We start from the raw sequence: 26643 nt of genomic DNA, 5'->3' as shown, positions 1-26643 counted from the left end.
TCGCGGCACACGCAGTGGGCGGCCAGGTGGTGGTACCCATTCCCGCCGCTGGGAGGCGGATATCAGGAACTATTCCCATTTTCTATTCATATTTTATCAGTGCCACTGTCTCCTGAGGGGAGGTGGGTGGGCACTTTAATTATATATATCTGCCAGGTAAGTATGAACAAACTTAATTGTATTATAACAATAACATTTTTAAGCATTTTAATAGGAGTTAAAAGTATTCGCAGATTCTATCTTTTTGCGGGGGGCGTCTGGTGCACTTCCCCCACGAATACAGGGTTCCACTGTATATCCACACCGAGAGACCAGTAAAAAATTCTAGGGAAAATATTTTAAGATTTCTTATCCCTTTTGAAGGCAAATGCCTTGCAGTTACTACAAATATCATGGCTTAACAAAATCATCAGTTTATGAATTTGGGATTGACTGTAGTAAAGAAGTTGTTACTTCCCTTCTGTGGCCCTTTTTATTACAAAGACCTGCTCTCATAATGCAAAGACCCGCTCTCAAAAAGTTCCAATTACCTGGTCCCTGAACAAGGGGCTTAGACTTCAATCAGCCCCTCAATTCAGTGGATCCAATATAATCACAACTCACAAGCTATAATAGGTGATCTTCTGGATTGCATTAGCATCAAGAGCTCGTATTAGCAAACTCGGCTCTCTTAGACAGGTAATACATCACATAAACGGCTGACCATCAATTATTATTGTCCTCTGGCCTGTCATTCTTGGCTAAGAATGAGATTCCTTTCAGATTCGGCTCTCTTAGACAGGGACAATTGATACGTCACCCAAATGGATGACCATTAATTACGTATTATTGTCCTCTAGCCTGTCATTCCTGGCCAAGAATGAGATTTGTCTAAGAAGGAAATCTCCTATTCCAAGAAAACTAGATTTAGCAGACAAAACATTATGTCCAGTTCAAGCATTAAGATTTACAGTGGTCCCCCGTATTCGCTGGGAATGTGTACCAGAACCCCCCCCCACCCCGAAATAGTTGGAACCCCTATAAAAATGTTTAAAACCTCCTATTTTGTTAGTTAAAAACTTAATCAAAACCCACTAAGAATTTTTATTCCTGGTTTTTTAAGTTTTATTACAAAAAGTGCATATTATGATGAAATTGATAGAAAAAAAGGTATTTGTGGATGTTTCTCATAGAAAAATACCACAAATAGGCAAATTTCCTACAAATAAAGGGGGAAATGTTCCAGAGAGAAATCCGCGAATGTGCGACTCTGCGAATGCTGAGAACACGATTACGGGGGGGGCCCACTGCACTTTGAAGTCATGGCAAACATCCCAGAAAGTCTGTTTTTTCGTATACATTGGACACCCCGTATTCGCGTTCTCTGGATTTGCAGACTCACACATTCATAGATTTCTCTCGGGAATGCTCCCCCACATTATTTGCGGAAAATTCGCACATTCGCGGTATTTTTCTATGAGAAATATTCACAAATTCCTGGGTTTTTTTTATCAATTTCATCATAAAATGCACTTTTTGTGATAAAACTATTAAAAAAATCAAGTATAAGAATTTTTAGTGGGTTTTTCTTGAGTTTTAACTAACAAAATTGGCTGTTTTTAGTGTTTTTATAGGGGTTCTAACTATTCACGGGGGTGTCTGGTATGCATCCTCCGCGAATACTGGGGGACCACTGTACTCTAGTAGCACTATTGCCACGAGCTCGAGCAAATTTGACTACAGTGTGTATCAGTAGGTGGCATGGATAGTCCTGACCCATAGGTGCTACAGCAGTAAACCATAGTTCTTCCTAACAGGCAGGTATGCTAACTATTGCTTGAGAAGGTTTGACAATACTACAACCATACCCAGCATGCTTAGGTAAGTCACCACAGAACTTCACCCTAACATAAGTTTGCACTTAGTTTCTTGTTCTTTGCTACCAAACCTAAAAGTATTTGGAATAAAGAATGGGGCCTTGAATCTTGTGGCTTAATCGTGGACCAAAAATGTTTTTGGGTTGTGGTCATTAAAATTTGAGAGGTCTTCCTCACCTGTCAATTTCTTTGTAAAGCTCCTTGAGGATGAGAAAGAAACTTTGCTATCAAAAAACAGGTTTTGGCATAGGAAAAAGCCTATTTTTGGTATTCCCTGTTGAGTCCTCAAAACCCTCCCACTTCCCTAACGAAAAGATGGGATTTGGGTAAGGAATCATCCTGCATTGACCAAAAGAAAGGAATGGCATCTTGGTTTGTTTTTGGTCGCATGTAAACAATATGACGTTGCATATGAGCACAGGCACTTCTTGCGGGTTTTGCTAAAATGGGTTCAGTATTCACTGAGGATAAGAGAAAGTGCCCTATTATCCTGAGTCCATTTATACTTTATCACGTGTTATAATGTTCATCATTATGACACAATACCCAGCCACAAGACTAGTTTAAAAAGAATTCCTTGACATTAGTCTGATCACCATGGAGCTCTGGATAGACCATGTTAAAATATTTTTTTTAAGCTACTATATAAGTATATAGAATCTAAAGAATTGCTAGCAGATAGTCAATATGCATATAGAAAGCAGTTAGGTACCTGCAGTGCCCTTTTAGACTTCTCATGCCATTTGCAAGAGAACATTGATAAGGGTTTTGAGTGCAAAGAAATTCAAATAGATTTTAGTGTTGCTTTTGATTTAGTAAATCATAAGGCACTTATTTATAAACTTTAGATTCTTGAAGTGTTGTAGTATTACTTCAAGATTTTCTTACAGGTAGGCAACATCAAATTGCTGTTGATGGGATCTTTAGTAAACCAAGACCTAGTGTGTCTACAGTTCTACAGGGTAGTGTTCCTGGTCCACTATTGTATTTGATGTATACAAGCAATGGTTGTTGGCCTGAAAAACAAGATTGTTCAGTATGCCAGTGATGCAACACTTGTGGGTGTAGTAGTCTCCACTTTGAGAAATGAAGCTGCCCTCAGCCTCAGTCGAGACATGGACCTGATCACCGAATGGTGTAGTTGGTGGGGTATGGGGCTGAACTCCAGTAAAACAAATACATTATTGATTAGCAGAGTTTGTACAGAATTTCCACTCCATCCTCCCCTTCAGTTAGATGAAACTTTGCTGAATGAGCCTGAGCTTTAACTATTGGAAGGGCAACTTTTGACTCATATGTTACTTTGAGAAACACCTGATTAGAATTCCAGCGAATGGCACACAAAAATTAGGTATTGGTATAAGGCTTCATATATTTATACGGTTAAAATCAGAGCAACCTGTTTTAGGTCATTTGTGCTTCCTTTACTAGAATACTACTGTTCTCCAGTGTGGATGTCTGATTCTCCCAGAGATTTATCACCTTTAGATAGAGTGCTTGGTGGTGGTAGGTTTTTGTTTCTTAATATCAGCAGTTATGACTTGGACCATCGACCTTTGGTCTCTTGTTTGTCACTTTTTTCATAGTTATATTTTAATAAAGATCTTTCACATTTACAATTGATCCCTGATCCAATTTTCCTGCCGATAGCACCCAGATTCAGGGAACAGCAGCACAAATATTCATTAAATGTGCCTCACTGTCACACTTCTCAGTTCCCTAGGTCCTGTGTTTCTCAACCGTTTAGTAATGTATTAATTTTTCTTTTTTATAGGTGAGCTCTTCTGTATTTCTCTTAACCATCTCATATTTCCTAATGAACACCATATTCTTTGGAAGCTTGAATTTCAAGTCAGTGGCCCCTGTGAGCTCCTTCCATATGAATAGGGTTCATCCTCTGAATAATGATAATAATAATAACCATAGTCTTAGATATAGCCAGGTTGGAATGAAGTGTGATGTTAGAGTGAATTTAAGGTGAGGATGAGGGTTCTGTTTGTGGTGGCAGTAGCCCAGAAAATAGTGATTAAATGCTATGTAATTGGAAATTACCACTCATCCTTGTATAACTGATACTTTTCTCACTCAATCCAGAAAAACTTTAACACAAATTAAGTTTGATTAAACAATCATCGTCAGTGAAACATATGAGGGTTTTGTTCTGGGCTTTAATTAAGAATGAAGTTTATTTACTCTGGCCATAAAAATGATCTCTCAGTAGTGTAGAAATGATGATTACAGAATATATTGGATGCCTACTAAGTATGGTTTTGTGTGTTAGGGTAAACTAGAAGGGTAAGAAAGTTAGTCTCAATGAACATTTGTTTTCTTCTTGCGCTTGGTTGGAGAGATCAGTTATTGTACACAGAAATTTATCCCTCTCCTTTAGATTCATCCCTTTTCTTTTTTTGTTTTTGTACACGTCTGTACCAGGTAATTCAGAAAAGGAAGAGCATATGTAGTGCTTGAAACCTTTTAATTACTGGACCAGAAGTGTTTGTAAATGAAAATAGCAGATTTACATACTGTTGATGGTGAATTCAGTAGCTTTTCAGAGTAATAAGCCAAAGCATGAACAAATATCTAAAGTATCAGAAGATGGCAGCAGATGTCCAGAAAGGATAAAGTACAGTTTATATTCAATAATTAGGATAAAATTACTTTTTTCATTTGATATCTACCAAAGATATTGCCTTGTGTCAGAAAAGAATACACTAAAGAGACTAACTCGGAAAAGGATAGATGGGAAAGCATCAACATCAAGGAAAAGGAAACAAAACATGAGTCCTAATAGGATACATTCAGCTCCTCTCATACCTATATTAAAAGCCTTTGATACCCAAATTAAAGAATGTGCCTGGAGAGGCCCCTTGCACCTCCTAGAGAGTTCTTGATATACTGTCCTCTGAAGAGGACCATCAGTGCCTAAGGAAGCTTCATTACCGAAGATGTAGATGCATGTACTATCAGCTTGGTAGAGGGTTGAGGGAGATTTAATATACAAAACTTCTCTTGATCAGCTGAGGTCTCTGATGTCGAATGAGGTCTGTAACAAGCTGACATTGAAGGTAGCCTACTCCATTTGAAGGTGCTTATGCTTCATCTCTCTTCAGCAAAGAACTGGGTGTACAGTATTACAAACTCATTAATCTTGGAGTTGCTTTTGCTTAGCCTTCTGAAGTAGTAAGACTTTAAAAGGTCTCAGCACAACCTTCAGGTGCTGAAACTACTTGTGTATAGTAGGCCCTTAAACAGAGAGTATTTCACAAAATAAGACACAGCAATTTGCAAAAACACAGAGAGTTCAAAGTGAACTTTGCTATGGGAATGGTCAATTCTGTGTGGTTGTAGTTGAGGTAAACTCCTAATGCAGAATACTATTTTGTAATTTGAGGGATGTATCAATGATTAAATAATGGAGCTCACCACTTATAATTGAAAAATAAAGTTAACTTCTCAAAGTCATCTTAGATTAGTGATCTATAATTGAATTACAAGAGGGAGACTCCTAAACCTCCAGTAAGACCATTGAAAGTGGGCCTTACTCTGGTGTTAACGATAATCATGAGGAAAACACAAGCTTATGGGTCAGAGTTCTTCTTTTAGTGACCCCAGTTATGAGCCTTTGCTTTAACCAAAAGTGTTAGTGAATGATGTAAACCAGCAGCAAAGATAACTAGCTAAATAAGGGCTTCAAAATGTTTACCTTTCAAGATATTAAAACTGAGTATATGGAAAGTACAGTAAAAAAATAATCATTTGCTGTTCCATGGATGTATTTTCAATTGTAGTTGCAAGAAGGCAAGTAGTGAGCTAGCTTCATATTATTTATCTTCAAAATTCTTTAGAACACTTAAATAGTTGACTCCATCAGCCAATAATGTACTAATTACTCATTCATGGTATTATAAAATTACTCCTCAATCAAAACATGGTGTTTTTCTGCCTTGGCCTAGCAATATGCAGGCAGTCATACTTGAGAAGATAGCAAAGCTCTTAAAAGTATGTTAGCTGGTTATGTTTAATCAATGTTTATGTAGGTTATCAAGCTGACCGAATGGTGATGAGCTGTAATAGACCACCTTACTATATGTTGCTACTGTACTGCATTTTTTAGGTAAGAGGTTTGTTTACTACAGGAGCATGTATAGTACAGGCAGTCCCCGGGTTATGACGGGCGTTCCGTTCCTGAGACGCGTTGTAAGCCGAAAATCGTCGTAAGCCGGAACATCATCAAAAATCCTAAGAAAACCATACTTATAATGCTTTGGGTGCATTAAAAACTATGTAAACTGCATTCTTATTGCATTTTTCATCAAAAAACCTTCAAATATTGATTACTTTACATTTTTGGAGTCATATTTCATCTGCGAGATCAGCGTTGTAAAGGTCGTAACCGTGGAACATCCACTGTAAACCTGGAAATCATTTCTGATAAATATAATTGAAAAGCGTTGTAACCTCAAAATGTTGTAAGCCGAACCTTTCGTAAGCCGGGGACTGCCTGTATTTGAAATATTGTAGACTATAAACCCAAACAGTATTTTGAAGTGAATGCCTTCCTGTGAGCTCCACCAATAAAGCTTCAGCTCATTAGCTCTTGAGAATTTTAGCTGCATAATGAGCAGGGTGTTTCCCATAGCAGAAACAGCAGTTGCTGCACTGCTTCTAATTTCAAGATTTTTGTCATTCCATCTGTCAGCTGATCAGTGAATAGAGATTGATATGCTGAGAGGTTTGTAACTGTGAAAGCAAAACCATTAAGATTATTATAGTTATGCTAAAAAAATCCCTGTGCACCTAATGTATTATGATATGATACTTGAGTGGCAGCATAACCCTTAATTAAGGTCTGAAATAAAATAAAATGTAATTTATTAATATTTATAATGTTTTTATTAGGGATCAAACAGCAAAATAATATAATAGATCTTAATTAAGGGTTATGCTGTCACTCAAGTGTTGTATCATAAAACATTAGGTGCACCTGTAGTAATGTACTAGATTTCTGACAAGTGAAAATAAACTGGTTATTGTCATACTGAAAAACCATGTAAAATCAAGTGAATTGACATGAAATAATTCCACATTGTTTGACGTCAGTGACTTGAATTTAGTGGAACCAATTGTCAAAACCAAATTGAATTTAGTTTGATTAATGAATTTCATGTGTCATTTATCATATGCTGATTTGCCCTTTAAAGTATCTCATTTTTTAAAGGCCTGGAATTAGCATAAATTAAAATTCAAATACATACTATATGTAATGTAAGTTTAAGAATCCTACTTTTCATACAATCAACTTACCTGTCAGATATATACATAGCTAAGACTCCGTCGTCCCCGACAGAAATTCAAATTTCGCGCCACTCGCTACAGGTAGGTCAGGTGATCTACCGGCCTGCCCTGGGCGGCAGGACTAGGAACCATTCCCGTTTTCTACTCATATATTTTCTGTCGCCGGTGGTATCAACATCGTTGCTGCCACCTCTTGACTGGAATTCGCTTTTCTAGACAATTGATCATCTTTTTGTGGACTTTTGGTGACGTACCTGGATCGTTGTTTTGGCATTCGCTACTGTGGACTGGATTTGGACTTGCTTTTGATTTTTCTTCAAGAATGTCTGATTCAAGTGGTTGTGTGAGAGTGTGTGTGAATGTAGGCTGCAAGGTGAGGATACCGAAAGCTTCGGTTGATCCTCACACTGTATGTCGCAAATGTAAGGGTTTTGATTGTTCTATTTCTAACACCTGTCATGAGTGTGAGAGGTTGAATGTTGAGGAATGGAAGACTCTAACTTCTTACTTGAAGAAGTTAGAAAGGGATAGAGTCAGAAGGGCTGCATCTAAGATTGCGGGTAGTAGTACAAGGCCTATTGAGCCTTTGGATGATTCTAACTCTTCTCTTATTTATGATTCTAATTCTGTATCAGGGCCCTCACTGGCTTTACATTCAGATTCGGCCTCGGAAATTGCTGAACTGAAAGCTACTCTTCACAGGATGAGATCCAAAATGGCTGCCATGAAAGGTAAGGACTGTGAAAGTGATTATAGTGAAGTGAGTGTCCCCAGTGTTGTGGAGGGGGCGTCTGACCGTCTCTGCGACGCTCCCAGGCCTAGACCTCTTCCAAGCTCCCAAGCCCAGAGGAGAAGGAAAGTCGAAAGCCTTGGAGAATTCCCCCCGGTCAGGCGTCCCTTCAGCAGGCTCTGTAAATAGACAGACTGCTCAGGACCGCTATAGGAAAAGCGTCCTCAGAGAGTGCTTTTCTTCGTCCGCTTCTCCCTCTCCTAAACGAGGGTGGAAGGATTCGGACTTGTCCAGGCCCCTGAAAAGGCACTGGAAAGATCCTGTGTTGGATTCTAGCCCAGAACGCTTTTCGGAAGAAGCGCCTCCTTCCATCAAGAAGGCTAAGAGGGTTTTGACGTCCCATGATTTGGGCAAAACTCCTTCGAGGTCTCCCTCTCCCGTTCAAGAAGACGCAGGAGAGGCTTCCAAGAGGATCATTTTGGCTGTGCAGGAACAGTTATCCGCCTTGGTAGGAGTCCTTTCGAAGGATCCCCCTCGTAAGAAAGACGTGAGACTTCCGGTCAAGAAGACTCGTCTTCCTTCTCCCGCCAGGAGTGAGACTCCTGTGGGACGTGAGTCGTTTGAGATCTACTCGGATAGAGACTCTTTGGACGATTTTGATTCGCCAGACAAGCGCGACGCGCCAGTCAAGCGCGAGGCTTCCTACAGACGAGAAGCGTCTTCTAGGATTAGAGCGTCAGACAAGCGAGAAACGCTTTACAGGCGCGAAGATATTCCCAGACGGGATACATCTGCCAGACCAGCAGCTTCAGCCGAGCGCGAGGTAACAACCAGGCGTGAGGATTCAGCCAGGCGCGAGGCGCCAGACAAGCATCATACATACAAGGATGTGGCACCAGAAAGGCGCGAGGCGCCAGCCAGGCGCGAGGCGTCAGTCAGGCGCGAGAGTTTAGAGAGGCGCGAGGCATCAGTCAGGCGCGAGGCGCCAGCCAAGCGCGAGGAGTCAGCCAGGTGCGAGGCGCCAGCCAGGCGCGAGGATCCAGCCAGGCGCGAGGCAACAGCCAGGCGTGAGGCGCCAGCTAAGCGCGAGGCGCCAGCCAAGCGCGAGGAGCCAGCCAAGTACGAGGAGCCAGCCAAGCAGAGGAGCTCTATACACTCTCTTAGCCCCTCTCCTATTAGGAGTTTGTCTCCCGTAGAGAGAGTTTTTGGACAGGAAGACCCGGAACGGGAAGTGACTTCTCCTTCTGATCCGATATTAGAAGAGGACTCAGAGGACGAGACTCACGGCAGAGAAGGGCTGTCTAACTACAAAGTTTTGACAGCTCTCCTCCTCCAGGAATACGGAGATGCATTGATCCCTGCCGCTCCTCCTTCTCCTCGTTCACTTTTCTCTTGCTCTAAGACGCTGAAGTCGTCGGCTTTCTTGAAAATGAGACCGACGATTTCTATGAAGAGAGCTCTTCAGTCGCTGGATAGCTGGATGCTAACCAAGAAAGAGCTAGTCAGGACAGTGTTTTGCATGCCTCCCGCTAGACTTACGGGCAAGAGAGGGATTTGGTACCAGACTGGGGAGAATATGGGTCTCACTCTCCCAGCTTCGGCTGAAGCTGACTTTTCCAGTCTGGTAGATGCATCCAGGAGACATAGCCTTCATACTGCGAAGATTACTTGGGGTCTTTCAGAGTTGGATCATCTCCTCAAGGGACTTTTTCACATTTTAGAAGTCTTCAACTTCCTAGATTGGTCCCTTGGGGTGATGTCCAAGAAGGCTCATGCCCCTGAAGGGCTAGATCCGGACGTACTCCTTGCAATTTTGTCCTGTATTGACAAGGCGGTACAGGATGGCTCAGGGGAAGTTTCTTCCTTATTTGGAGCAGGTCTCTTGAAGAAGAGATCTGTTTTTAGCGCTTTCTTGACGAAAGCAGTATCCCATTCGCAAAGGGCAGCCTTGTTATTCGCCCCCAGGTCTGACTTTCTGTTCCCTTCACAGTTGGTGAGGGATATTTCCCGATCTCTGACGGAGAAAGCAACACAGGATCTTCTCCTGCAATCTTCCAGGAAGAAGAGACCAGTGATGGTGGGAGAAAAGAAAGGTGTGTCTACTCCTGTTCGGCCCTTTCGAGGAGGCCCTCCCGCTAGAGTTACCGCTAAAAGAAAAACGACCGAGAAGAGAGGTAGAGCCTCGTTCCGTCCCTTTAAAAGGGGAAAGTGAAGTGGCGCTCCTCCAAACACCAGTAGGTGCCAGGCTCCGGGGATTTGCGGAAGCCTGGACTCTCATAGACACAGACGCTTGGTCGATGTCTGTGCTACAGAAGGGATACCTCATTCCTTTCCTGGACAATCCTCCCCTGACGTCAACTCCGCGGGAATTGTCCGCCAATTACAAGGACCCTGTGTTGAAAGATACTCTTCAACAAATGGTGGATCAGATGTGGGACAAGAGAGCTATAGAACTAGTGCTGGATCAAAGCTCCCCAGGGTTTTACAATCGTCTTTTCTTGGTTGCGAAAGCCTCGGGGGGCTGGAGACCAGTTCTGGATGTCAGCGCTCTGAACAAGTTTGTTCAGAAACAGAAGTTCTCCATGGAAACCTCTGCTTCAGTCCTTGCGGCTCTTCGCCAAGGGGATTGGATGGTGTCTCTGGATTTCCAGGACACCTATTTTCACGTCCCGATCCATCCTTCGTCGAAGAAGTACCTCCATTTCATGACGGGGGGAAGGATCTTCCAATTCAGAGCCTTGTGTTTCGGCCTGTCTACGGCGCCTCAGGTTTTCACGAGCCTTATGAAAAATGTGGCGAGATGGCTTCACCTGAAAGGAATCAGTATATCTCTGTACCTAGACGACTGGCTTATCAGAGCAAAGTCAGAGAAACAGTGTTTGGAGGACCTGACTGTGACACTAAACCTGATAAAGACCTTAGGATTACTCGTGAACCTCGAGAAGTCCCAACTGATCCCCAGCCAGAACTTGGTCTATCTGGGGATTCGGATGGATTCTCGGGGTTTTCGAGTATTTCCTTCTCAAGAGAGACTAACGAGAGGTTTAGAAAAAGTCTCTCTCTTCCTAAGGAAGGAACGTACTTCGGCGAGGGAATGGTTGAGCCTATTAGGGACCCTTTCCTCGCTCGAACAGTTCTTTCCTCTAGGAAGACTTCATCTCCGTCCTCTTCAGTTCTTCCTCAGAAGATCGTGGAACATGAAGACAGGGCTTCTCTCGGACAGTTTTCCTATTCCAGTTCTGATGAAACGCCATTTAGAATGGTGGTTACTCCCACTGAAGGAAAACAAGGGTACTTCCCTAGAAATACAGAGCCCAAACCTTGTATTGTTTTCCGACGCGTCGGAAAAAGGTTGGGGAGCAACCTTGGGAAAGAGAGAGGTGTCAGGCACTTGGAATGCTCTTCAAGTGTCCTGGCACATAAACTGCAAAGAGCTGTTTGCTGTACACCTAGCTCTAAAGAGCTTCGAACCGTTAGTGAGCAACAAAATAGTACAAGTGAATGCGGACAATACAACCGCCCTTGCATACATTCGGAAGCAAGGAGGTACTCACTCGTATGCCCTTTACGAACTCGCAAGAGACCTGCTGTTGTGGACATCGCAAAGGAACATCTCTCTGTTGACGAGGTTCGTTCAGGGAGTAAGGAACGTGAGAGCAGACAGGCTGAGCAGGAGGAACCAGGTCCTTCATACCGAATGGACCCTCCACTCAGACGTTTGCCGGAATCTCTGGTCTCTTTGGGGGACTCCTCATGTCGACCTCTTTGCCGCGTTCCTCTCGAAAAGACTGGAAGTCTTCTGTTCAGTAGTGGAAGACCCCAGAGCTCTAGCAGTAGACGCCTTCCTGCTAGATTGGTCTCAGGTAGACGTTTACGCATTTCCCCCATTCAAGATTCTGGGGCAAGTGCTCAGGAAGTTTGTGACTTCAAAGGGGACAAGAATGACCCTGATAGCCCCCTTTTGGCCAGCTCAAGAGTGGTTCCCAGAGGTGCTGGAGTGGATAGTAGACTTCCCCAGATCCCTTCCACAAAGGAAGGATCTTCTCAGACAACCACACTTCGAGAGGTTTCATCAAAACCTCCCCGCTCTCGCTCTGACTGCCTTTCGACTATCGAAAGACTTGTCAGAGCGAGAGGCTTTTCTAGCAAAGCAGCAAGCTCGATCGCTAGAGCCCGGAGAACTTCCACTATCCGTGTTTACCAATCCAAGTGGGAAGTTTTTAGAAGGTGGTGTAAGTCGAAGAAGTTGTCCTCCTCCAGTACTTCTGTAACAGAAATAGCTGATTTTCTGTTATTTTTGAGAGAAGAATCGCGTCTCTCCGTAGCCACGATAAAGGGCTATAGGAGTATGCTATCGGCCGTCTTTAGGAATAGAGGCCTAGATTTGGGAAACGATAAAGATCTACATGATCTGATTAGATCTTTTGAGACCAAGAAGTCTAAGATTACTTCTCCCCCTAACTGGAATCTAGACGTAGTGCTTAAGTTCTTGTCATCAGCGAGATTTGAACCCCTACATTTGGCCTCGTTTCGTGACATAACGAGAAAATGTTTATTTCTTTTGTCACTGGCGACGGCGAAAAGAGTTAGTGAACTGCACGCCCTTAGTGACAAAGTCGGGTTCAATATAGATTCAGCCATCTGTTCCTTCAAGGAATTATTCTTGGCGAAGAATGAAAATCCTTCGAATCCCTGGCCGAGAAACTTCGAGGTAAAAGGCTTATCGGGTCTCGTCGGCAGGGAACCGGAGAGGTCTCTTTGCCCAGTAAGGGCGTTAAAGTTTTACTTACAGAAAAAGAAACAGTTGGGAGGTTCTAGACAAGGTCTTTGGTGCTCGGTGAAGGATCCATCAAGACCTATGTCTAAGAATGCTTTAGCCTTTTTTGTCAGGAACGTAATTACGGACGCTCATAAGGCTTGCACGGATGATTCTTTCAAACTCCTGAGAGTAAGAGCTCATGAAGTGAGAGCAGTGGCGACGTCTCTCTCTTTTCAGAGAAATATGTCACTTAAGAATATCTTGGAAGCGACATATTGGAGATGTAATTCTGTGTTTGCTTCTCACTATTTGAAGGACGTTCGTGTGACCTATGAAAAATGTTTTTCTTTAGGTCCTTTTGTGTCTGCGGGCACAATCCTGGGTACAGGAGCTAACAACAATCCTTAATTATTACTACTTAAGTCTAATAGATATGTTCTAGACTTTCTGCTGAACAAGTGCAGATACCGCACAGGCGGCCAGTCACTTCCGTTCAGTAAGGAACTCTTGTGATATCTTTTAGTAGATGAGTATCATTTTTTTTTGGAAAATTATTGTGTGCGTGTGCAATTTGGTTTGAGTTACGGTTGTTGCGAAGAGTTTGGGGATAACTCGGAGCAATTTTTAATACTAACATGGTGGTTAGGATCAGGTGGTCAGGATTGGTTGTGTGCTCCTTAATAAGGTGTGTTGTCATATAAGTGGATCAGCACCCATTGACAAAGTCCTTTCAGGCTCTGCCGAGTAAGTGGATAAGACCCCTTCGGCAGTTCCACAAGAATTCTTGGCCATAGATCACATATCTCGCTAAAGTTTCTTGAGGTGATGCAGACTACGGGGCAAACACCCACGAAGTCTACCACCTATCAGGTAGGAACCAAGGTTTTTATTTATACCTACAACAGATGTTGTTTACCTGTCTATTCCAGTAGTAGCTGTCTCTTACCCTCCACCGAAGGGTGCCAATCAGCTATGTATATATCTGACAGGTAAGTTGATTGTATGAAAATGATATTGTTATAATACAATAAAGTTTCATACATACTTACCTGGCAGATATATACATAGCTAAGACTCCGTCGTCCCCGACAGAAATTCAAATTTCGCGCCACTCGCTACAGGTAGGTCAGGTGATCTACCGGCCTGCCCTGGGCGGCAGGACTAGGAACCATTCCCGTTTTCTACTCATATATTTTCTCTTCCACCTGTCTCCTTGCGGGGAGGCTGGGTGGGCCCTAATCGTATATATCTGCCAGGTAAGTATGTATGAAACTTTATTGTATTATAACAATATCATTTCTGGGTATTGGCAATTATTGAAACTTTGAGGACTGGGGAGAAATTTATATATCAAGTAATATTTAAGCTTTTGTTGAGTGCATTCATCATACATAATATTTTTTGTATTACAGCAAGAATTACGTGAGGCTGAAGAATTCCAGAAGCGCATCATTTCTGGAGATTATGGGGAAACTACCCAAACCACCCAGAAGAGCAGAATTACCCAGTCCACTTACTTCAGTGATGAAGAAGAAGAGAATGAAGTTGATACATGAAGATATTACAGTAATATAGAAGGGTCCTGTATACTATTGTGATTAATAATATACAAGATTGGAAGTAATAAGCATATCTTTCCTGTTTAGAAAGATTTTCTGCAATACAGAGCCTTGATATTAAATTTGTTTAGGCAAGATTAAGCAATGATAAAATTCATATATGTAATAGCAGAGTATCATGTTTGGTAACTCAAGAGGAGATTTGGAAAAGAGCAATACAAGGCTAAGATTATTTACTGAATCTGTGTGAAGTGAAATTCCATGTGATTCATAAGTATAGCATTATATCTTGTTAGCGAATCTTGTTATAGAGATATATTATTTTGGTAATTAAAAGTACAGAAAATAGCACTGACAAAACAGTACCAGTGAAGTTTGAATATCTTTTCTGAATTCATAATACATTGAAAATGAATAATCTTTATTACATTAATGGGTACATAAATTTTTTTTATACACTGCAGTTCTATATTTAATTTTTGTATAAGTAACTTCCCAAGTAATTGCATAACTATTATTTCCACTTGTGCCGCAGCTCAAAATTTAAAAGCCATGCCAGCACTTCTGTTGATTTTGTGTAGGTGACAGCCCTGCCCACTATCGGGGAACAGTAAGGAACAACACAGCAAAAGAGCTCAAATCATTGTGCTGGCTCTCAAGTAACATCGATGGTTTGCAGCAACTCTTGTTTTGAATTTTCCCATTGGTCATTTGGCTTTATCTCAGGATCTGGTAAAGTATTCTTACCTTTGCGTAGCTTCTATTACTAGCACTAACTTAGGTTTTACAACCAGCTTAGTTGGACTTAATTGTGACTTCATTATGTTTGATTCCAGTTCCTCCAGTACTATTAGGTATTATCGGGAGAGGTGTAACACCAGATTGACTGAATCTACTTACAATTCCCACACAATATGTGCTAGCTGTAGGGGGCATTCATGTTTGGAAGAGAATACTTGTGATGAATATAAAGACTGAAGTGATAAACAATGGAAGATTTTGCAGTCCTATCTTGACAAACTGGATAGGGATAGGGATCAGAAGGCAGCACTTAGTGCACGCAGCCTTGATTTTACTTCTAACCCTAATGCTAAAAGTGTTCCTTCCATTCCTCCTTCACCCTTTTCAGCATTGTCCCCTATCTCCAGTCCTCGTACATTTGTATCACCTACTTCTAGTAATTGGCTCCTATGCTACCAGCCCCAATGCCATTGCCAATCTTGAAGATAGAATTGATCGTAAGTTTAAATTGATGCTAAGTTCTATGGCGGAATTAGGAGCGTCCATCAAAGTGCTCATGGAGAAGGTTTTTAGTGGAAAATCAAAAAGTGAAAATGTAGTGCCAGTGGAGGAGGTGGCTGCCCATCCTGCCAGCTCTCTTAAACAAAGGTCACTATTACACTTCCCTGAACCTGGGAAAAGGCACATCGAAGGTCCAAGGGAGGCTAGTGGGGTTTTCCCAAGGGTAGTCGCCTACTCAGTCGGGCCTGTAACTCAGGCTGTGACTTCAGACAGCCATTGAAAAGGCTTCTCTGTTAATGTGAGTGAGTTGTCTTGTGACTCAGACAGTTCGAGCCTGTCAAGAGGTGCCAGTGGCGTTTTCCAGGGGAGCCTTGCCCGTTGAAGAGACATTTGGACAATGGCTTTCGATCTTCGCCTGTTTCCTGCAAGCAGCCTAAGGAGCTGCCTCTCAGCCCTTCAACCCTCCTGCAGTGCTTGGCCTAGCCCGCAGTATTGTTCTCGCAAACTTTTGGACTCTCAACATTATTCTGTGCCGCAGTGGCAGAGCTCTAAGAAACTCTCCTTTTCCAGGCACCACTCGCCTTCCAGATGCCCAGTGCCCTCATCCAAGCACTCAACACCAATGTTTTTTCCGAGGACCCATTGTCCACATCCAAGCACCCGTGCTCATTGCCAGCTGAATGCCTAACTTCCACTCTTCCTCTGAGCTCTTTCACACGTGAGTCTACAGACCCATCTTTAGCGCCCATCAAGTGGCAATTAGCTAATATTATGGTTTTTTTTTTTTTTTTTTTTTTACAAAAGGCTCCTGTTTTGGTTAAGCCTCTTCAAGACCCTCTGTTGTCTCCAGTTTCTTCCGTTGAAGAGGAATTGGATCAGGAACCTGCACTGTCAGTATGCATCTCTGTTAAGGTTTTTCTTGGCTATCTCTCAGACATTCTTTGCTGCAGCTGTTACAGTTTCTCCGACCTCTACCATCATGAGGAATCAGGCCCGATGTCAGCTTTCATTTGCCTAAGATGGTTTTGCCGTCTTCTTCTGAGAAGGCTCTGAGGGAAGTCCATGACTAACTCTTTAAGAAGAGGGAACAGGGCAAAGAAGAGGGAACAGGGCAAGGCGGCCTTTGCCTTCCCTCCTTCAAGACTTACATGCAGGAGATATCTTGTTCACGTCAAGGGAGAAGCTCCTTCCCTGGAAGTCTCTGCCTCCTCCCAGGGGAACTTTTCATGCTTAATTGGCTCTACTTATTGTTCAGCTTTTTCTTCTGCCAAGATCATGTTTTCTGTGGCAGAATTATACCACCTTGATAGAAATATTTTCAAGGTTTTTGAGGTATGTATTAAGTTTTTTTGACTGGAGAGTCAGAGCTTTAGTCAAGAAGATGCAAGCTTGCCCCGTTCTTGCAGAGGACTTTGCTGCAGATTGGATAGGAGTATTGTATTGTGCAGAGGAAGCAATTAGAGATGGATCTTTTGAACTTCTTACACTTTTTTGGATTGAAGTACTAAAGAAGAGGGAGCTTTAGTGCTCATCTACGATGAAGGAAGTAACTTCAGTGGAGAAATCAGCCTTACTCTTTGCTCCCCTGGATCATTCATACCTATTTCCTTAGACCGCGGTCAAGGAAATAACCTTGGACCTTCAAGAGAAGTCCACCCAGGACCTTCTTGCCTAGGCTTCAAAGCACCCCAAGGCACCTGCTTCATTTGCTGCTAAGAGCCCTTTAGTTGAGGGTGGACAGAAACTGCTGCGTAGGGGGGTAGTGCCCACAGTGCACCTCATGCGGTGCACTGTAGGTATTAATTAATGTTCTATGCAGCATGCCTCCGGCCCCGAGTTGCAACCCCTTTCGTTCCTTTTACTGTACCTCCAATCATAATCTCTCTTCCATCTTACTTTCCACCCTCTCCTAACAATTGATTCATAGTGCAACTGCAAGGTTTTCTTCCTGTTACACCAATCAACCCTTTTACTGTCAGTTTCTATTTCACCGCTGAATGGCCTCATAGGTCCCAGTGCTTGGCCTTTGGCCTAAATTCTGTATTTAGTTTAGCTAGTGTGACTGGTGCAGACTTCACTTTTTTTGGGAAAGGTGGAGCACCAGAGGAGCAGAGCTATGGACTGTAGTTGAAAAAACAGTGATCCATCCCCTTCAGGGAGATCCCTCCCTTAGTTACCTTTCTGATCTCGTTGATTGCGTATTCAAAAGGCTCCACAAGGTATTCAACCCTTCCAGGAAGAAAGCCATAGAGGAGGTAAAGGACAGTTCTACAGATGGGTTTTACAAACCCGTCTTTGTGGTCCCCAAGTCATCAGGGTGTTGGAGGCTCGTCCAGGACGTCAGTGCCCTGAATTTCTTCATCTAGAAGGTGAGGTTCAGGATGGAGACAAATCAGTCCATATTATCATCCATTCACCAAGCCACTGGATGATAACACTTGACATGCGGGACACGTACCTCCATGTCCTAGTGCATCTAGACTCCAGAAAGTTTCTAAGATTTGTCTTCAAGGACAGGTTTTTCTAGTTTCGGAATTTATCTTCAAGGACAGGTTTTTCTTGTTTTTGGAATTTATCTTCAAGGACAGGTTTTCTAGTTTTGTAATTTATACTTAGGCCTATCCACAGCTCCACAAGCGTTCATGAGAGTTTTAGTCCCTCTCATGAAATGGCTCCATCTTCTAGGCATCAATATCTGCCTCTGCCTTGATGATTGGCTCTTTCGTTCATCCTCAAAGGAAAAGTACAAGATGGAAATACAGAAGATGAGTTCTCCTCGCCCAGTAGCTAGGAGTCCTTATCAACCACTAGAAGTACCAGATGTTTCCAACTCAGGAGAGTCTGTATTTGGGAATGAAAATATGCTCTCAGAGTTTTTAGGTTTTTCTATCTCCCAAGAGAAAAGAATGTAGCCTGCAGACAGTCCGTAGTTTTCTGGCTGTTTCGTCCTGCTTGGCCAATCGAGAGATGAGCCTATTAGGGACACTGGCCTCCATCGAACAATTTAAAAAGGTTAGGCAGACTCCATATGAGAGTTTTGAATTTTTCCTAAGAGCGCATCCCGACACTTTTGTGTTCCCCATTACAATGGCAATCAAGGATCTGTGATGGTGGAAGTCCACAAAGAAACTTTCGGAGGGGAAGTTACTTCTTCCTGTGAACCCAGACCCAAGCTTATTCTCAGACACCTCAGACCTGGGATGGGGAGCCCTTCTGGGGAACAAGGTGGTTTCTGGGACATGGTCCCCAAGTCACTTAAACTTTCACATAAATGTCAAGGAGCTCAAAGCCATCCATTTAGGCCTTTTAGCTTTCTTAGGCTCAGTTATTGGTAAGGCAGTCATGGTCAGCTCAGACAACACCACAGCATTGGCCTACATCGAGAAGTAGCACAGGACCCACTCTTTTTCCCTCTGTGAGGCAAGGAGGGATCTCCTACTCTAGGCAGACCAAAATCGGGTGAAAATTTTAACTCCCTTCATCCTAAGGAAGATGAATTTCCTAGCACACGAAGTCAGTTGTTGGAGACAAGGCCTCCTGACAGAGTACACTTTTGAACTGCTTGTCTGCAATGATCTTGGGAGCTTTGGGGCAGATCAGTGCTGGATCTGTTCGGCACATCGATGAACAACCATCTTCCTCTCTTCTGCTCTGCAACCCTGGACCCTCTGCATGGGCAAAAGATGCCATGTTGCAGAATTGGTCAGATCTGGACCTCTTGTACTTTGCCGCCATTGAACATGGTCAGGGAAGTGCTAAACAAGCTTCGCTCACATTCCAGTGGGAAAATGACCCTGATAGCTCCATAGAAGGAGTGGTTTCCAGACCCTCTGAGTCTCCTTGTGGTCTTCCCCAGGCTACTGCCACAGTCCTCATTTACTCAGACAACCTCATGTCAGGAGGTTCCACCAGGGGTTATCAGCTCATGCTCTGACTGGCTTCAGACTGTTTAGAAACTTGTCAGACGTCAGTCTTCCTCTAAACTTTACCACTCTAAGTGGACAGTTTTTTGCAGATGATATGCTAGATGAAACATCTTGTCTTCTAAGACATCTGTGGCGGCAATAGCGGATTTCCTTCTCCATCCAAGAAAATCCAAAGGGCTCACTTCTTTCACTATAAGGGGATACAGGGCTGCACAGAGTGTTGGACATGTCTTCTAACCATGACCTCTTAGATCTCCTTAAGTCTTTCGAGACTTCCAAGCTACCAAATAGACACTGTATCTTGGAATCTTGATGTACTGTATTTCTTAAATGGCTAACAGGCCCATCTTTTGAGCCTCTCTGTTTGTCCACTCTTAAGAACCTTCCCAGAGTGACCCTATTCCATGTTGCTCTGGCCACAGTCAAACATTTTAGTGAACTCCAAGCCATCAACAAACAAGTGAGATTTGCCCAAGGAGACACTTTGTACTTTTACACTCGGCTTCCTGGCTAAGAATGAAGATCCCTCTAAAGTCTGGCCTCACTCTTTCTTAATTAAGAACCTTATGGACATCCTCAGACCAGAAGAGGAAGAAAGGGTTCTGTGTCCTATTAGGCTCGAGATATTACATGGACAGGACTGCCAAAATTAGAGGATCATCCAATAATCTTTGGTGCTTGGTCAAAAATCTGTCCGGAGCCCTGTGTAAGAATGATTAGTCGTTCATTCTTTGGCATCTCATTATGGAGGTGCATGCTGGGATCTGAGAGGACATTCTGCCTTCCTTTAAGGCAAAAGCACACGCCAGGGCGGTCACCACCTCATATGCTTTCAGACACAATAAGTCTCTTCAATTGTACAGATAACTTATTGGAAGTGTAAGGCTATTTTAGCTTCACAATAAGGCAGTCCCTGGGTTACGATGGGTTTGGGTTACGACGTTCCGAGGTTAAGACACTTCTCAATTACGTATATTCATCAGACATAATTTCCAGGGTTACAACGCATGTTCCAGGGTTACGACGCCTAGAACGCTCATCTGGCAGATGAAATATGACACCAAAAATGCAAAATAATCAATATTTGAAGGTTTTTTTGATGAAAAATGCAATAAGAATGCAGTTTACATAGTTTTCAATGCACCCAAAGCATTAAAAGTAAGGTTTTCTTAGGATTTTTTACGATGTTCCAGCTTACAACGATTTTCGGCTTACGCCGCGTCTCAAGAACGGATCCCCCCCCCGTTGTAACCCGAGGACTGCCTGTATTATTTTATATGTCATAAAAACAGTGTATGATAATTGCAGTGCCCTGGGACATTTATCAGTGACAGGCATGGTATTGGGGGGAAGGAGCATAGGAAACATGACTTCCTATCCTTGACCTCTTCATCTTGTTGTGGGTGTCAAGTTTTTTGGGAATCTCGGGTTACTATGTATCTGGAGTGCCCACCAGTAAATTTTAGTGTATGGGTAGTGGTTTTACTTTTGAGTGGTGATGGCATTGTCTGGTGTTTGTATTTAGTACTGCACCCAGGGCAAGGGCACCTGTCTTTTAACTTTGCTAACCATCAGAACTGTCCTTCACTGCAAACTTTGCAAACCATTGGAACTGTCCTTCACTGCAAAGTTCCACTTGAAGTAGAGGCGTCCCATGATTCTTACACCACTCCACTGTGGGTTAGGAGGAGCACTGACTAGAGGCAGTAATCACCTGCAGTAGCACCCTAACCAGTTAAGGGAACAAGAAGCATTGTATCAATGCTAGCAAAAACTTTTTCTATTTCAAATTCATTACCATTACTGAATGTTTTAGAGTAGAATGTGAGCATGTCTCCCACCACCTGTCAATGTGAGATTCAGCAGTGTAATTACTTGGTTACTCATAAAAAAAAGACATTTTTATAATAAGATAAAGATTTTTTGTATACTTACCAAGCAATTCACGATTGGAGCCTTCCCTCCTCCCCTCTCATGGACATAAAGGTATGAATGAATTGAGCTCATTTGCTGTGTTGTTCCCTATTGTACCCCGATAGTGGGTGGGGCTGTCGCCTACACAAAAACAATAGAGGCGCTGGAGCAGCTTTTAAATTTTGAGCTGCTGAACAAGTGGAAATAATAGCAATATAACTACTTGGTAAGTATATATAAAACTTTATATTATTATAAAGATGTCATGTTTTTACATGAGAACAATACTTTGTTCTGTTGTAAATCATAGAAAGCTTATTCATATCATAGTTATGTGTTATAACAGGTGAACAAGCAGCATGGGTTAAATAAAAAAATAATACAGGTACTTGTGTATTTTCCTATGAAAGACCCTTTGGACTTCTAATACTTATTTGCTTGCAGAGTTTATGAGTGAAATTGTTTTATGAGAGAAAAAGTAATTTCTTGTTTTGTTATAAGTGGTAATGATCTGAAAAATGTACCTGAGGTAGATATTTGATTCATTATCCAGAATTGCAAAATGCAAGCATTGCATTTTGTAATTCTGTACAGTATATATGTACAACTGAACATGTACAGTATGTATGTGCAACTGTACATGTGCAGTAAGTATGCACAACTGAAAATGGATAGTGCTTCCTATATTTACCTATTTCTGTTGTTACAGATAATGTTTCTCTTGTTATGAAGAAATTTCTTTGTTTTAAATATCCTGTTCTTCAGAGAAATGTTTCGTAAGTGAGTAATTTTTCCAACACTTTTGATAAAGGAATGTGGTTGTATTATCCCAAAAGACAACAGCTCTCACTTGTTTTGTTAAAAAGTACATACATGTTTCTTCGGTTATCAGAATTAACAATTTATATAGAGCATTCTTAGATAGTACAGTAAATAACATATGTTGTTTATAACGTGAAAAACCTCTCAGTTCATCTGTTCATTCAGAACAGACATTTGATGAATATGACATGAATTATCTATTGAATGAAGACCTGGGAATTAGATATAAAAAACAAGAGCCTGATTATAGAAGCGTGTACACTGATACACGTTTAGTAACTATGTATTAGTCTCCAAGTGAAGGTTGAGGTATGTTATGTAGAGATGAAAAGTTCTTGATATGTATAGTGGAACCTCGTTTTTGGTACATAATCCATTCCAGAATGTCTCACGAAGTCCAAAACATACAAAATCCAAAACAGTAATTCCCTACTGTAGTTCCAGACACCCAAAAATGTAAAAAGAAAATACTTTTTATAGAGAATAAACACAGTTTATTCTCTATAAATAAATATAAATTACTAATGAAATGTATTAATAAACATTTAACATCTCTTTTACCTTTATGGAAGACTTGTTAGTGTATGGAAAAGGGAGAGGAGGGGAGAAGGAGGAGACAGGTTATTGTTAGGAAGAGGAATCTCCCTCCAGAAGGACTTCAGGTATCAAAGACCTATCTGGGGTTACTTACCCTCTTCGTTTTTTACTGGCACTAGGACAAGCTTGAGAGACAGGCCCAAACCTAGGAACCAAGAAATCAGGACACACAGTGAAGCGACTTTAACCACACAGCTACCACAAGAGGATATAAGTTAATGCCACCTCTCACCTACAAATCCCTGTTGCGCTCAGGTATTCATTAATTTGGAGTCGGCGTTAGTTTATATCCTCTTGTGGTAGCTGTATGGTTAAAGGTGCTTCACTGTACGTCCTGATTTCTTGGTTCCTAGGTTTGCGCCTGGGAGCCAACAAAATTATTATCAACCAGAAATTCCCCTTCAGTTAAGATATATGAAAATATATTTTCTGGGCTCAGCTCGTGTCGGCCTATGAAAGGATCCTTAATATCATTCATTCTAGGCAAAATTAATCTAAATCTTACCAGAGAAAAACAAAATTAAGAAAATGTCAGTAAAACTGACTCGCTCACTCTATAAAAGAAGTGTCAGTATGAGAATAGGGGCGAGTGGGAACACTACCACGAGTCATTCACCATTTAGACCTTCCAATCCAAAATCCCCACTAGCGAGAGCTGATACTAACGGGTGATGCGGCCGCTACTACTACTACTAAGGACGCCACGGACAGCAGCGCCCCTAGCGGTCATCCTTAATATTTAGCAGTACGCGTTGGACGCATTTTTTCACGTGTGCTAATCTCTTGGATTTATCTCCTCTTCTTTACCATGGAACGTGCTGCCATCGCATCGGCTAAGTTAAGTGCCTCATAAGTAGTATTTTACTGTATTTTAGTCTTCCAGGAACCAGTATTTTCCTTCTAATGGGTCATATACGGTTTCCCGGTCGGCTAGTGGCGGCGCCATGCTGCCTCATGTCTAGAATTCCCGGTCTTCCATACTGGGACTTCTTGTACTTATGGGCTTACTATATCACGTTCATCGTTTTTACATCGTCTTTTTAGCTAGGTTAGCCCGTTTACCATTCTCTTAGTTTGGTATTTAGGGCTATTCTGTATTCTGGCCCAGCATCCCAGCTCTTGCTCTTCATCGGCTATCGCTGGCTCCGAGTAGTCTTCTGTTCCTCGGAACAGTTTGCCTCCTCCTGGGCTTCTTTTTCTTTTACTAAAAGTGTCTTTTCCACCTGTTATGATGTAATTTTAGTTCTTTTTAGGGTGTTAGGCTAGCCTAGGTGCATGTCCCATGTATTGGTACAGCCTGGTTCACGTGGCCCTCCCACGGTTGTGTTACCATCGCGGCTTAGGCCACTGGCGGCCACGTGTTCCACCGCACCTACCCTTCCCCTTCCCTCCCTACAGGTATAGGGAGGGGTCTGGGGGACCCCTTGGTTGCTATGACAACCTCAGTAGCCTTCCTCCCTCCTTCTCTGAGGAGGCCAGGGGTTCTCCCCAGCTGGGGTTTAGGGCGACCACTTGTTTCGGGTACCGGGTCTCCGAGCGGGTAGTTGTTGAGACGGGGAGGAGTAGGCCACCCCCCTCCTCTCTCTCTCCCGCCGCGTTACGCCGGGGACCCCCCTCCCAGTTGTTCAGTCCCACCCTTCCCCACTATAACGAACGGAGCCTTCCGCCGCAGCCGGGGCACCTTTGGTTATAGTTCGTCTGGCTCCGCTAGCGGGCGGGGTGGTCACTTCTCGTGGTCTATTGCTTGCCTACTATATCCTTCCCTTTTTTTTCCCCCGCTACCGGAGGAGAGCTTGCTTCTTACCCGGGCACTCTTCTAGTAGACGGGGGAGGAAAGTTCGATGATTATTTTGTTATTTTTAAGGATATACCCTAATTTTTACGATGAATTTTAGTATTATAGACTGTGTGTATACCATCTCCGTCGTTCTCCGTCGTGGTTTCATACCTCACCACCACACCTGGTTGGATTTTTTCTCTTGTCTCTGGCGTAGCCGGAGACAAACGCCAACCTTCTTGTTACCACACGTATTATGGCGGGGCTCTGGTTTAATCTAACTTTACCGCTCCGGCATGCAGCGGAGCAATTGTTAGGCTGTAAGTGTTCTCCTGATGCTTATGTATCTTTCCACTTACAGGCTACCAACTGTCAGGTCCTAGGGTGCAATGCGACCTTGTACGACCCATGCGCCCACGATGAGTGCAGGACTCACGCCCCATGTGCCACGAATCACAACGCCATGATCGTCTGGCACCCGGAAGCCTGCTCCATCTGTTACGACCTTGTCAGTCAGCTGGTGGGGGGGGTAAGTCGATTGTAGACTTCTTTATCGTATTACTAACAACACTTAGTTATAAGCTTGTTAACCCCGTCCCCGGCACTAGAAGCTTCATTTCGCCTTCTCTTTCAGGCTGCCGGTGTGAGGGAAGTCGCCCTAGCAACCCTGAAGGCTTGGGTGGGCGGCTTCGGCAAGAACGCCGCCAAGGGCCAGCCATACATCCTGGACAAGAAGCTGGCCATTCAGATCTTCCCCGGTGGCAAGTCAACAGGATATGTTGACCCCATCTCTGCAGCCCCTCTCATCGCTTCTATCCAGCAAGAGGTGCAGCAGTCGTTAGGGGCCGTGGCCACGCAGGAGATGGTCCCAGATGTCGCAACCCTGGACCTTAATATTGAGCCTATGGCGGTAGGTGCAGAGGATTTGTTAGTTGAGGTAGGTGTGTCGGGTGCCCAAGGTCTTTCCTTGGGCGCTCCTGGATCTTCTCCTGTCCCTTCTTCTACTGCCTCTTTCCAAGGATTTTCGGGATCTGAGATCCCTGCCCGCTCCCCCGCTCTCTCTGTACCCCCAAAGGTGAAGGGACAGAGAGAACCGAAGACCCTCGTTAAGACGACTTCTAAAAAGTCGTCGTCGTCTTCTTCAGCTAAGAAGTCTTCGACTTCCTATGCTGAGTTAGAGAGAATGAGGACCGAGTAGCTGGGCTTGCTCAGGTTCCTTACCCAGTCTCCCCAGTAGCAAGTGCTGGTATTCCCCAGCTACCTCCTTATGAGTCGCTACCAGCCTTCTCCATGGATAACCCATGGAGAGTAGCCGCTTACGCTCCATTCAAGGACGGTATGATCTCTGTCCCGGAGTGTGGAACTCGAAGGATTGAGGACTTCGAGTTTTATCCTCCGGATTGACGCAGCCTTTCATTGGGTATGCTAGGCTGACCGCAGCGGCGCTCACTAGGGAAGACAAGATCACCAGAGAGCATGTGCTTTATAGTAGAGAGCACGCTCAGCGGGAATGGGTTCACTGCCTTGAGGACTGGGAGTGTACCAACACCAAGCTCCAGGCTTTCAAGAGTCCTTTTACTATTTTTGCGACGGAGGAGGAGGCTTCTCTTCCGTTCGCTACCAAAATAGTGGAAGCGACTCTTCAGGCAGTCCTCAAGGATGAGCCCATGCCACAACTGAGGGAAGCGGAGTCTACTTCTCCGCTCTTCCCAGCTTTCGGGGAATTGTGGGAGAACTTGCCTTCCACTTTCACGCTTGGTAAGCTCAAACCGGACTGTGCAATGGACCAGTTTGGTGAAAAGCTTCCGAGGCTGCCTGATACCTTGATTCAGGCAGAGTTCGATGCTCGAACTAGGTTTGGGAGATCCCTCAATTCTCTAATCATTACTGAGATGGCTGCTTTATCGTATGGCACAGAACCTTTATTTAAGATTCTGGCCAAGTCTCAGCTTCAAACGGTTCAGACGGATGCTTTCGACTTCTTCCTAGCTAGGAGGAACTGTCGAAAGCACGTTCTGCAGGAATGCACTATTAGGCACGAACCTAATAGGCTCCTGGCTTCCAGCATGTGGGGGGCGGACCTCTTCCCAGAGTCCGCGGTGAATGAGGTACACCATGAGGCTGCTAGGCTCAACCAGAGCCTCAGAGCTAGATGGGGTATCT

General features: G+C 43.3%; 1 protein-coding gene across 2 annotated transcripts in view; it reads left to right on the top strand.

Annotated features, from left to right (window-relative positions):
• LOC135219293 (zinc finger CCHC-type and RNA-binding motif-containing protein 1-like) overlaps positions 1-22878 on the top strand; it is a 96197-nt gene extending 73319 nt beyond the window's left edge. For both annotated transcript variants that reach the window (XM_064255943.1, XM_064255944.1), the window contains exon 5: positions 14056-22878. In XM_064255943.1, the coding sequence (XP_064112013.1) occupies positions 14056-14199 (144 nt within the window). In that variant the 3' untranslated portion in view covers positions 14200-22878. The remainder of the gene's footprint in view (positions 1-14055) is intronic.
• The last annotated feature ends 3765 nt before the right edge of the window (positions 22879-26643 follow it).

The sequence above is a fragment of the Macrobrachium nipponense genome, chromosome 1 (genome assembly GCF_015104395.2).
Source record: "Macrobrachium nipponense isolate FS-2020 chromosome 1, ASM1510439v2, whole genome shotgun sequence".
Taxonomy (NCBI): domain Eukaryota; kingdom Metazoa; phylum Arthropoda; class Malacostraca; order Decapoda; family Palaemonidae; genus Macrobrachium; species Macrobrachium nipponense.
This window is presented reverse-complemented; position numbering and strand designations above follow the sequence as displayed.